Source organism: Gavia stellata, chromosome 18, assembly GCF_030936135.1.
Source record: "Gavia stellata isolate bGavSte3 chromosome 18, bGavSte3.hap2, whole genome shotgun sequence".
Classification (NCBI taxonomy): Eukaryota; Metazoa; Chordata; class Aves; order Gaviiformes; family Gaviidae; genus Gavia; species Gavia stellata.
The window spans coordinates 12,812,475-12,825,279 of record NC_082611.1 but is presented as its reverse complement, the minus strand read 5'-3'; the positions used below and the strand labels follow the sequence as shown (position 1 = coordinate 12,825,279).

At 47.9% G+C, this 12,805-nt stretch overlaps 2 protein-coding genes across 4 annotated transcripts in view; one reads left to right on the top strand and one right to left on the bottom strand.

The window, feature by feature from the left end:
- Positions 1-5,032: 5,032 nt before the first annotated feature.
- DEXI (Dexi homolog) lies at positions 5,033-5,321 on the bottom strand. Its single transcript, XM_059826660.1, has one exon. The coding sequence runs from the start codon at positions 5,319-5,321 to the stop codon at positions 5,040-5,042; it is 282 nt and encodes a 93-aa protein (XP_059682643.1). The 3' UTR covers positions 5,033-5,039.
- Positions 5,322-7,501: 2,180 nt separating this feature from the next.
- Positions 7,502-12,805, top strand: part of CLEC16A (C-type lectin domain containing 16A) — an 81,976-nt gene continuing 76,672 nt past the window's right edge. For all 3 annotated transcript variants that reach the window (XM_059826372.1, XM_059826370.1, XM_059826371.1), the window contains exon 1: positions 7,502-7,581. In XM_059826372.1, the coding sequence (XP_059682355.1) occupies positions 7,502-7,581 (80 nt within the window). The remainder of the gene's footprint in view (positions 7,582-12,805) is intronic.

Genomic DNA, 12,805 nt, shown 5'->3' with positions numbered 1-12,805 from the left:
TATATAGCCTTAAGTCTATTAACCGAACTAGAGCTTTACCCAGCAATAGATCATTCAATGCACGTCATCATTTTCCATTATACCATTATGTTCCATATATGGCTGCTATTAGTCTTCACCTTTTTTATCACACGTATTAGAAACATGTTTGTGTCCTCACAGGGCATCATTCAAACTATTCAGCTATTTTGTTCCCAAGTTTGTGGCCAAAATACTAAAACTCAACCGCGAAAAAAAAGACAGTTTGACAGTTTCACTGAAGAAATGGAAAGATTTAGCCACTTCTGTGTACTATTTAATTCTTTGGGACACTTGTACTCCATATAAACTAGAATCATTAAGACGGGACAAATGCAAAGAGTTGGACTGGCCAAATATACAAACTCAATGTCTCTAAACAAATTATTCTTTTCTTCTATTTTAGGATTGCTAGCTGCTAGCTGAACTATAGTGTCCCTTTGCTGCTCCTCCAGAGGAAACAAACATGAAGAATTAAATTGGATTTGTTTCTTAATTCCTTTGACAGCTTAAAACTGGTAATTGGCTACTGCCACCTATTGAAGCAAGTTGATTACAGTAAGCTTCATTTTTGTAGGGAAGAAGCACAGAATTCTTTTTTTTAATTATTCTTTAAAATCACTTCTAGCTGGTGCTTTTAACACATGAAATACTCAAGCCTGAACTATTTCTATCCTAAATTGAATATGTCTTTATTTTCTATGCCTCATTTTAATTCTGCCTCCTCTCTTTACATTATATAAATGAATGCATTTGGTAGAAAATCACTTAGTCCATGGCTGTGGTTAATGAGTCTGTGTGGACAGTTCATCAGTTAACCACAATTTTGTCTTCCTTCCATCTAGGATGGACCTCCTGTTAAGAAGAGTCAGAGTACAAAAGTCTCTTTAAAGCACAGCTATCAGGTGGGTTTGAGCACTCAACTTGTACTAACGTTAATAACATCTAAGAATTCAAAACAATTTTAATAACATCTAAGAACTCAAAACAGTTCTAAAAATCACAGCTATTGCTCTTAATCCTGTTGTTACTGTAACTCATATAAAATAGCCGACTGATCTGTATAATGGAGTCAACAAGCTACCTTTTTTTTTTTTCCACATGGAGATTTCTACAACTAAGGGAAGAGCATAGTGAAAAATGGCAAGGTAAAACAAGTAACGGATCACTGTGCTCATTATTTTCAAGATTCAAAGTCTGAAAAGGAAGAAGTCAGGAGGTGGATTCTGATGCACTTAATGTATCCTGACACTGCTAGTGATAACATTCTTCTGATCTGTTCCTTTACGTGGCATCTCTGTTTTAGAGAGACCGAACGGAGGCACAAGTGAGTTAGGCTCACAGAAGACATCACTGGCAGACACAGGAAGGAGTCTAGCATGCTTATTTCCCTCTCTACTGGGCCATGCTGTCTCTCATAGACACTGAGCCGGCATTTCTAATTGGCATTATATTGATGAGCTAGCGAGTAAAGCTGTTTCTTTGATTTAGGATTTAGATGCTGGCATTCAGAAGTGCTGAGTCACAAGTTTTTGAGTGATGGATTCTGCTCACTGAAGACAGTCATAATTCACCTTGATGAAAAAATACAGGTAATACTTGTACTGTAAGATTAAATAAATCCAGTATTTCCTATTCATTTTTCATTATTGATTACTTTTGCTCATTTTCTTTCTGATTAGAGTACTTTGTGATGAGTCACATCTGATTTTAAGAAAGTACAAAGAGAACAGTCATATCACCTTATTCCAGGGACTTCAAATACAATAAAGGACCTGGCACACTCACACTAGAACAGTAGATGACATGAGCAAGCCCAATTCTGCTCAGTTTACACAGATGGATTTCTCCATTTGAATAGGATAGGAAGCTTCTTTGAGCTGCTTATTTCTCCACCTTCAATCTCTACCACCAACTATGCTCAGAAACCTGGACATAATTTTCCTCCTATTGAGTTTATTCAAGTGAGGGTTTTGCTGCAAGAGAGAACAGAGCTTTTCTGCTCCACATGCTCTTTTATTTTGACATCTAAATTAGCCTTTCCACATTTTGCAGAATCGCCTCTTGGGATTTCCCCCCTTTGTTTCCCTGTCACGCATGCCACTCACCTCCGGGGTGCAAGGCATCGCTTTCTAAATGCAAGGAGCACACTGCAAGGTTTCAGCTAAGGCTAATCATAGCTTTGTAGTTGTTCTCTGTAATCACTGGTGAGTCACATGAAGAACACGCCTCTTATATTTAATGCAAAGAGTATGCCTATGCATTTTTCATCTCTGCTGGTAAAACTGAGGCCCATTCTTCCTGCAGTGTCTTGTGACTCCTCAGCACTTCTGGGTCTAAGCAAAGTGGGCAGGTGGGCAGCCGTCCTAGGCCCATGGAGAGCACAGGTTAACGCTTGCACAGAACTCGGGCTACTGCAGTGCCTTACTTCTGGTCCCAAAGCAGAAAACGCAGCTCCAAATTAGGGCCCTCTTCTGCCTGCCTTGCTAGGGAACTGGTGAGGAGGAATGGCACGCAACAGTGAAGAAACCTGTAACCAGTATATTAACACAAATTCCTTTACATGGTGACATGCTGAGTCTTTGCCTGGTAGCTAAATAATTATGCAATTTGTGGCCGGTTGCTGCGTATATAATTAAATATACAAATAGATGAAGCACAGTAATAGTGTATTTTTTGCCCTCTAAGCATTGATCTAACTTCAGGGATTTGTGCTTTGATTCTCAGTGGAAACCACTATCTAACATGACAATTTCCAAATTGAAGGATGAAGGCAGGAGCTGGTACCTGTGCAGAACTCCATTAGCTCAAGGTGGATATAGACTGAGACTTACTTCTGAGCTTTGCGAAGACCTCTGCATTTTGATTTCTACCTATGCAGGTGACATGGTTTTATGGTTAGAATATCAAGACATTTGCAGAGCTGCTTATCCTATTAGTATGAAGGAAAATTTTAAGAGGCCCATTTATCTACACTGAACAGAATTGTGCTCAGACCCTATGCTTTATCAAACTGCGTGTTCATGTAGTAGGAAAAATCCACTGAGGAAAATTATGCCTGTTGTTCTCCTTAGGTCTTCCTGAAAACTAGATGCAACTCATCATGACAAATCCTAGTCAGCAAAAAAGTGATTAAAAAAATATTTTTAATCCCTGTATTAGATGGTGTTGGAGTAGTAAGATTTGGGGTTTGGGGAAAGGTATTTTGGGGGAGAAAATGGCTAGGGCTTTTTGCACCAAAGAGTTTATTTAAATTTCCATTAGTTTTTGTTTATTTTGTTCCTGGAATACAGAGTATGTGTGTTATTTGCCCAGCTGAAAAGGGAGAGGAGGAGAGAGCCACAAAAGTAGCCAACAGTGTTTTGTGGGGAGTTCAGTTCTGCTCCAGACCTTCTAGTCCAGCAGAAGTGATTCTAATTCAGCTGCTTGGGATGGACCACCAAGTGTTGGCACGGGCACTTTCATTTGCAGTAACTATATGCAGTGGGATTTCTTCAGTAGCAACACAGATCGGCTCCCCCCACACGCTTGTTATGCTCCCATGTGCCTTTGGCCAAGCTTTGTTCAGTTGTGTTTGTGCAATCAATGTTACCGAGACACCAAAACTTTCCTTTTTTTTGCCTTCTAAACTATTGACCAAAATAGCTACTATTGCTTTATACAGAATCTGAATAGAAATATTTAGGAGGTAGTTTTAACCTGTATGAAAGACAGCACTACAGCTAAGGTTTGTTTTTTTTAAATTAGAAGACTGATTGAAATAGCTTGATGTTAAATGGTATTTGTATAGTATGTTCACCAAGGTTATTTTTGTAACCTTACAACAGAATTTCCTAATTTCCTTAATTTCAAATAGAAAATAAAAAGGTATCCTGAACTGGTTTTCAAATTTACAGACAATATTTTGCTAAAAATTCTACTGGCAGATTTGCTAACATATTTTAAATTAAACTGTGAATGTTTTCATTAACATACATTTGGCACAGAAAGTCCTAGCTAGAAATAGTGATTTTCTTCCCAATTGCATTTCAGTGTTTTAAAACGCTAAATCCTTACAACATTTCCAGAGTTTTAGTATCACTCGAAACTACAACAATAAATTGGTCAAGCAAACCCTCGTGCTGCGATTAACACGAGAAGAATGGTGCGCAGGGCAGGTTTCTCACGATGCAAGACAGAGGTTTTAAAGGGCATCTGATTAAGGTGTATTTCTGGCTCGAGTATGGTCTCTGAATTTTAATAAATATTAGCCTGGACGCTCATTTAGGTTCAAGACCGGATTAGCAAAGTTGCTGACCGGCTGTAAACGTAGCACCGAGCCTAACAGCTGCAGCGGCTCAGAACCCTGAAAATCAGTCCTCAGGGCGAGACGTCCTCCTCGCGGCGCAGCGGAGGACACGGAGCGGGGCCCCGCCGGCCCCCGGGCTCTGCGCGGCGGGGCCGGGCGGGCGGGAGCGCCGGGGGCGGCCGGGCAGCGCTCAGCGCCCGCGGGCAGCCCGACCCCGGCCCTCTGCCCGCGAAGCTCGCCCGGGCCAGCCGCTGCGGCGGTGCGCGCCCCCGGCGCGGTGCCCGCTCCCTGCCTCTGCCGCCGCCGCGCTCCCGGGGAGGGCTGTCCCCAGCCCTGCCGCCGCGCCCGCGGATGGCGTGCCGGGCGGGTGGCCGCGCCGGGGCACGGCGGGCCCGCGCGGGGAGGGCGGGCGGAGCGGCGCCGGGAGCGCCCCGCGGGCCGCTGCCCAGGAGGAGCCCGAGGAAAATTACTTACTGCCCTTGCGAGCCCTCTGCGTGTCCGCGGCCCTGCCCGGCGGCAGCGGGTCCCGGCCCCCCCCCCGCCCCCCCGCCCCTGCACCGGGGAAGGGGGGGGTGGCATTTGGAAGGGAAGATGCTGCGCAGAAGGAGCCGAGACGCAGCGAAGGCATCCCGGGGCCGCGGCGGTCCCCGAGCTACGGCCATGCCGGGACACCGGGCCCCAGCCCCGGGCCGGGCGGCGTCACCCCGCAGTCGCTTCGGAGCGCCCCGGGGCGTCACTCCAAGTAGCCATCAAAGACATCCAGCTCGCTGTCCGTCTCGTAGAGCACGGAGCCAGGGTCGGAGAGCACCCCCAGATCCACCAGAGCCTGGTCCATATCCTCGGGCAGGAAGACGATGCCTACATTGAGGACGATGTACTCCATCAGGAAGGCATAGTACAGGATCAGCACGTTGATAAAGAACAAGCCCACGTAGAACATATAAGGCAGCACCAGCAGCGCATGGAAGGCCCAGGACTCCAGCGAATCCAGACGTGCCGAGACCGCGGCGGGCATGCAGCCGTGCGGCGCTGCGGCGGGCTCCGGCGGCGGGGGCAGCGGGCACCGACCTGCCCAGCCGGCGCGGGGGGGCGGCGGGCGGCAGGGAGCGGCGGGCGCCGGCGCGGAGCCTGGAGCGGGGCGCGCAGGACCGCACTCCGCAGCCCCGGTGGCAGGAGAGGGCAGAACCCCAGAGGCGGACCCGGACCCGGACCCGGGCCCTGGGAAGAGGCGAGCCGCGCAGGGGCGCGGAGGCGGCACAGCCGCAGAGCGGCCCGCTCGGTCCCTTCCTTCCCCGGAGGAAGAGGGGCCCCGGCAGGCGGGCGGCCAGCGCGGGCTTCAGCGGCGCTGCCGCAGCCCCGCCGTTGGCAGGAGGCTCCTCAGGGGCATCTCCGGCCCGGCTGCTGCAGTCCCGCCGCGGCTCCCCGCCTCCTCCCGCCCGCAAACTTTGCGGAAGGGGCCCGCGGGCGCCTTGTCGCGGAGCACCTGCCGCCGTCCGCCTGCCCGCCCCGCCGCACGCCGCGGCTGTTCACCCGCGCCGCGTCCCCTCGCAGCGCCGCCCGCCCCCGGCGCCGCCGGTTGGCCGTGACGGGCGCCGGCGCCTCCGCCGCCTTTAGCGGCAGCCCGGTCCCGCTCCGCCTGCCCGAGGGCCGGCCGCCTCGGGCGGGGGGGGGCGGACAGGGGGCGTCTTGCGGTGCGCGGCCCTCGCCCCCCCGCTCCTCGCCTGCCCCGAGCACTTCAGCACCGGCGGCAGCCCGGGGCGGTCGGCGTGGGCAGGTTTTGTCCGTTCCCCTGCCCCTCGAAGCTGCTTTCCGTTCCCCTGGGGTTGAGCAAGGCCCGCCTGGAGCAGCCGTGCGGGCCCGGGCCCCTTTTGACTTCGGTGGAGGCATTTCTCCGCTGACCAAGGTTTTACCTATATCAAAGTATAATCAAAGGCATGATTTTAAACTTTTTTTTTGACACTGGCTGACAGACTCTTCAGCTTTTACTTAGGTGTAGTTTATTTATCTGGTTAAAGCAAAACGAAAAGATCTAAAACCCGGTCAAGACAGTCATGAATGGTCCCGTTCTCTTTGTTCTGCTTTAATTGTTAGCTTTTAAGCCGATTCAAAACTGAATGCGCAATCCCTACTGGAAAGGCCTCAGCCAGAAGCGCGGCAGCAGCTGAATTTCCATCACTGCATCTTGCAGCACCCCGTTCTCTGGTCAGAGCTGACCCCACCAGAACGGCTAGATTTTGAGTTACGTAAGGTGAACAAGGAATGTCGGGGGCCAAATTTTGTCACAAAACATATTTCGGAGGTATACGCACACGTTAAAAGGCCATTTTTTGTTTAGACTAAATTCAGTCTTTTATATTCTTCTAACTTGAGAGTCCCACCTCACGACCTGACAAGACCTGATTCGTAACCCCTGAAGCAGGGGAAGCCGTCGGTCAAACAAAGGCTTGGGCCAAGCCCTCCGGCCCCAGGGGCCGCGGGCGCCCCTCAGCCCCCTCAGCCCCACAGCCCCCTAAGCCCCACAGGCCCCTCAGCCCCACAGGCCCGCCGCCGCTCTCGGGCTCAGGCGTGGCGCTCGCCAAGGGCTGAGCGCCCGCGGGGCAGCGTCACGGGCTTTACTCTGGGAAACGCCGCCCCAGCGCGGCCCTCAGAGGAGCACGGCTTAGGGCAGGTGTTCCCCCTTTCCTGCGGAAATCCTGACAGGAGAGGAGAGAACTCCGGGCTCCCCGGGGACTCTCCCGTCTCCTTGCAGACGGCAGGCGGGGGACGGGCCATGACGGTGGCAGGCCGCGGCAGGTGCCGGGCCCTGGCGGGTGCTTTCCCAGCCCGGCGGCCCGGTGAGCACGGGCGACCCCAGAAGGCGCCCGGCTCCGGCCCGACGAGCGCGGGCGGCACTCCGGCGGGGATGGCGCCCCGCGCCCCTGCCCCCTCCCCGCCCGGCTGACGGACAGCGGCCCCGCCCCGCCCCGGTGCCTGCTGGGGCTTGCAGTCCGCGCGGCGCTGCCGGGGCGGGGCGCGGGACGGCGCTTCCCAGCGTGCCCCGCCCGCGCATGCGCCTTGCCGCTTGTGTGCGCCGGTGGCTGCCGCCGTTGGGGCTCCTTCCCGGTCTCCGGGCGTCGCTCGCCCCTCGCCCGGCCTTTCTCGCGGGGCTATGAAGCCCTAGAGCCCCGCGGGCCGTAGCAACCGTTCGCCGCCACCATGTTCGGCCGCTCCCGCAGCTGGGTGGGCGGCGGGCATGGGAAGGCCGCCCGCAGCATCCACTCCTTGGACCACCTCAAGTGAGCGCGGAGCCGGCCGCGGGCTCGGGGACAGCTGTGAGGGGACGGAGAGGCGGGGCTGGGGGCTGTCGCGGGAGCCGTGCTGTGGTCGGCTCTCCCAGGTTGTGAGGGGACCGGGAGGGTGCGAGCCGGCGCGGGGGGCGGTAGGGGGGCGGGCACCGTCAGCGGAGCTGCTCGGGGAGGGTTTTCGCTCGGAGAGGGCTGCGGAGCGGGGCTGGGGCGGCTCGGAGGCGTCCCGGAGGAGAGGGGGTGAGGAGGGAGGCGGCGCGAAAGGCGACGCTCCCCACTCGCTCGCTCTCTCCTCGCCTCTGCGCTTTGGCGCAGCTCCGCCGAAGCGAAAGCTGCCGGAGCGATTCACCAGCGGCGAAGGAGGCTCTCTGTGCGGGCTGGGCCGGAGTCTTCCTCACGGAAATCTGCTTCTTCGTCCCAAAATGTTTTCAGGGCAGACGCTGTTCCGTGATGTCATGTCACACTCATGGCTGCGATCCGTGTTTGTTTGCTTTTTAATACTGTCACAGACTCATTCAGTGGAGTAGAGCGTAAGAGGTGATAAATACAAGAAATATCACATTCCTCTTGGGGGAGAACTTTGATTGTTTCCTGGTAGTGGCCAGGACGGGGAAGCAAGGAGCCTGGTCCCAGCCTGTAAACAATATAGACCTTTTGAGGTGTGTCTGTGGGGATCTTAGTAGTCCGCAGTGATTCATGGTAGTCAGGATGGTGGTTTTGCAGGTCCGGGGGATGTACCCCGGTTAGAGGGCTCAGCAGCTGGCGCAAAAGTAAAGCCATTGAGCTTGAGAATTGTAACGTTAGTCTTTGGAGTCCAGTATCCTTGCGTTGCTGCTTACTGCAGAAGGTAGAATAGTTTTTTCTAGCTCTGCCACTGGAGATTTGGAAGGATGGCAAGGGATAAAACAACTTTAAATTCTCCTTTCCATTTTAAGGGTTCTGCTATTGCGAGAAAAATGAGATCCACTGTTATAGCTTCTCTTTCTACTGAACAAGAAAAGGAGGTTATTCATTTCATTTTCTAAATGAAATCACTGTGAATACATAGCTTATTGAGAAAAAAGTGGCTGCTAGTTTTTAATGATTAGTCAGATTACAAGGAGGACATGAATGGGGTCTGACAGTAATGAGCAGGATGCCCTTATACAAGATTTGGATCTTGCAATTACTTTATCAAGATGATTTATGGGTTCTGGTCCTTGTCTCTAAACTGGAAAAATGTTCAAAACCAGCAAGACTAAATGAAATGCATTACGTTTTACCAAAGACAGGGAAATCAAGTCCATAAATACAAAACTAATGAAGCAGTAGACTGTGGAAAGTAATTTTGAAAGCATGGCAGGTCGGACTAGTAAGTCAACGCAATCTGGCATCACAGGAAAAATGGGAAAAGTCGTGCTCAGATATAAACATAGGAATGTTCTGTTTAACATACGAGGGGTAGTAATTTGCTACTACTCAGCGCTAGTGGAGCTTTAGATCTGTCTGGTTTTGATATTACACCTGAAGACAGAGCAAGAATGATGATGCGTGATGAAATTTGAAGACACTGAGTTTAAGTTTAGAAAAAGTAGGCTGGTTTGAGGGAGACTTTAGGTTGTTAGAATCTTTCAGGCAAGAAAAATGTGATCATATGTTCTCTCAGGGCCACGGAGGGTAGAAAAAGTGATACCCTGTTTGATTTGCAGCAAAAGGGAATTAGACTGTAAGCGTTGTGGCTTGTGCTTGACTTCTTATCTGAGAATTGAAGTATATAGTTCTCTACTAAAATACTGGCTTTGGTTTGTTTGCCTCTTTGCATGTGATTTCTTTAATTATGAAATCTAAAATGGTAATATGTAAAGGACAGCCAAGAGGTTTGATCTGTTTATGTATATTTTAAGTGTTGGTTTAGCTAGGCTGTATGAATTTCAGTTTCTAGCTAGATGTCAACAGCAAAGGTAGCTGCCTAGTGGTAAAGTGAAATTTAGGACTCTTCTAAGATAGCAGTTGAAAAGGGTAAAGCAACAGAAGGAAAAAGGGCAAAGAACCTTCGTTTCGGGGTCACAAAGGAAAGTAAGTCTTGATAAACTCACGATCTTGTGAGCTGTCTGCATTCTCATCTTTTCACATCATCAAAACCCCATGTTGTGTTCCATGTGAATGAGTTGAGTCGAATGCACCAACCTTGCAATTACAGGTTAGCTTAGCCTATAAAAGGTGTATTATGCTATGCTACAAGAGTGAAATTAGCCCGGGCTATCCTTATGGGAATGTTTTTATTTTTCAACATGCATAATGTAGAGTTTAGTCTAAACAACAATACACCTGTTTAGTAATACTGAGAGAGTTACTGCTTTTTGTCAGTAGATGTTGGATCTGGAACTTCCTTTCCCATCAGCTTTAATGCAGATTGTCTGAAGCTTGCTTTTGAAATTTTACTATTCAGTCTTTCTGCAAACATGCTGTAGAGTGGATTGGCTAAAGGAAAATTGTGAGGTTGTTTGTATTTTTTTGATACAATCTCTTGGTCTGGTGAAAACAGTTACAATTTAATCCAGCTTTCTAAGACCTGGCTGAATTGCGATCTACAGAGGCTATGAAACAGTACTGTCCACTGCCTGAGTGCTTCTGACTATTATTTTTCAGAGAACTTGATATTTTTCTGCCCTTTGGTTAGTAATTGGGGGAATGTCAATAACTTAATAAATGGCAAAAGCCTAAATATTCTGGAAACAGGAGCAATGTTAGTGATTGCTTGTGAAAATGGTCTGAAGTGACTTGTTTATCTTTACATGAAATCGTGTCTGAAACAAGACCAGAATCCACTTCTTAAAGGTGGCGTCCAGCAGTTTAAAATGAGACCTTTTTTTTGTCCCTTTATATAGTCCTCTGCTCTGTTTATGATATGCTTCCAGTTCTAAAAGCAAATACATCAAGGCTGTTTTAGGCAACAGTCTGTCTTGCTACACAAACCTGGAGGTTAGTGCTTTCTCAGGAGCTGCGTGTTCTTCTCTTTCTCTTCTGGCCTACCTTTGCACGTAAGCCAAGTGTTCTTGTGTAGGTCAGGGTTTCTTAATGGTTCTCCCCAGCTGCTGACTGTGATAGTCGCTGTACTCTGCTTCTGCAGCTGTGACTTATGGTTTTAAGTACCAAAAAGTCTTTCATATTGCCCAGTTGAGGATAGTCTAACCTTAGCAGATACATGGTCAGATATCCTCAAGAGCATAACTGTATCTTCTTTCCCCATCTCTCTATAAACTTTGACTTTGCATTGGAATGGAAGAAGAGGATTTATGTCTTTTTTTCCCAGTATTTAGTTGGTGATATCTTATCAGATGAACTCTTCAGAAATGGTTGATATCGCTGGTGTTCCTGCTAAAGTGAAAGGCTTTGGAACTTAAGCTTTAGTATCTTTGTTCCTAGATGCAAATTTTTTTCCTACTTTTCTAAGAGGTATTTTACATAGCCCTGTTGTTACCTTCAAGTATGTTTCCCATTGTTGCTTCTACACTTGGTATTTTAGTCACGTACTGATTGCACCAAAAGTTTTTATATCATTAGAGTTGGGTGCTGAACATTTCTCATGACTTAGTCAGATGCAGTGTCCATAAACATGTTTTGTTGAGGACTTGTTTCACAGCTGATTCATTTCTGGAAGTACTGTCCATGCTATACAAGGAGTTTCCTCTATGAGAAAAATATGTAATTATATAGTTACAGGCACAGTGAAGAAGCATGCATGTTATGGTTAAGTCTGGGGTTTTTAAATTTGAGTGCTTGACTTCCTAAACTCTTACCTATTTTAGTGTATTTTTGTAAGTAATAAGTCGGAAAGTCATTAATACACACTTTCTATATTCATGAGTTATTATGTTATCCCTTTGAGCATGGTTTCTTACTAGAAAAATACTCAGAATTTTGTTTGTCTTGTTAAGTTGCTGGCAAAATCTCCCACTGATTTTGATGGTATCATGTGCTTTGACGCTTCCTGCATGGTGGATTTTTGTTAGGTGTGTGTTTGAACCCAGTCTTCAGATACAGAGATGGAGATGACAAAAATCTCCTCCTTGAGGGTTTAGCATTTTGGAGCACAAACTTGACCCCTTTGTAGTTAGCGTTTAAAGATAGGCTTTAAGGATTTATGTAAATATATAAAAACACTGGGTTTGTGTGATACTTTCTATTCTTATGGTATGGTATGTTGCACGTCTGCTAAGAGAAACAAGTATGTGCATGCTTTCTCATTCATTTTCAAGTAAGTAGATAAGCAATAGCTTGAAACTGAAGCCCAGGTTTTCTCTAAGTGTATCAGTGTGTTAGCAAATGAAGGAACTTTGCAGTGATGTTGGTATTAAGTAAATTAATTTAGTGTTAATGTATTCCTGACTATTAAATGTTTCTTGCTTTTTGCATCTGTAATGATCCATGTTCCATAGACTCCCGAGGTGAGGTAGTAGAATGTAATTCTTCCCACTGCTTCCCATTTCCAGAGTTCTCCTGTTGGAGTAAACTTTATTCCCCGATTCGCATAATGTAACGTTAATGAGGAATAATGTTCACAGATGCAGTAATTTCTATATGACTTCAAATAAATAGGCTAAAATATGTGAAGTAGTGTAGTATTAATTACTCTCTTTAACTCTCTCAGGAAAAATACTTACTATACAGATTGCTGTGGAATGAACTGTTCTGATTTAATTGCCTTCTGTCTTCAGCTGTTCACTGTTCCATTAACTGATGCATGCTCAGAGCAGTAACTTAGTTTTTGCTCTGTCCTTTGATTCACTGTCCTGATAATACATATAGTGCCATAATGGGAAGTCTTTGCAGGGTTTGTGTGCCATGTGCTCTCTTAGAAAGCCCTAGGAATTCTCATAGGTGGTCAGACTTAAACTCTCACATCTTCACTGTGAGCTATCACACTGACAGTCTCCATAGAAGGAATCTTGAATTGTGATCCTCAGATTAGTTGAAGAGGATTTGCAGGTGCTCTTTGACTTGCTATTTAGAGACTTCCGTTACGGTACAGCACGTGACCAGGCAGTTATGACTATAGGAGATAGCTATGAATCAACTTTTCCTAGAATGGTTTCAATCTGAGCAGTTTCTGTTCTGGATTTGGAAAACGAGTGTTGATTTATGAGGGGAATGAACAGTATGAACAGGGGGAGACTTTTTTTTTAACTGAGGAGAAAAAGTATGAAAAAACAGTCTTTTTCCCCCTCCTGCCATC

What these genes read in the sequence shown, in the direction of transcription:
- DEXI (XM_059826660.1), bottom strand. Translation starts at nt 5,321, where the DNA reads ATGCCCGCCGCGGTCTCGGCACGTCTGGATTCGCTGGAGTCCTGGGCC.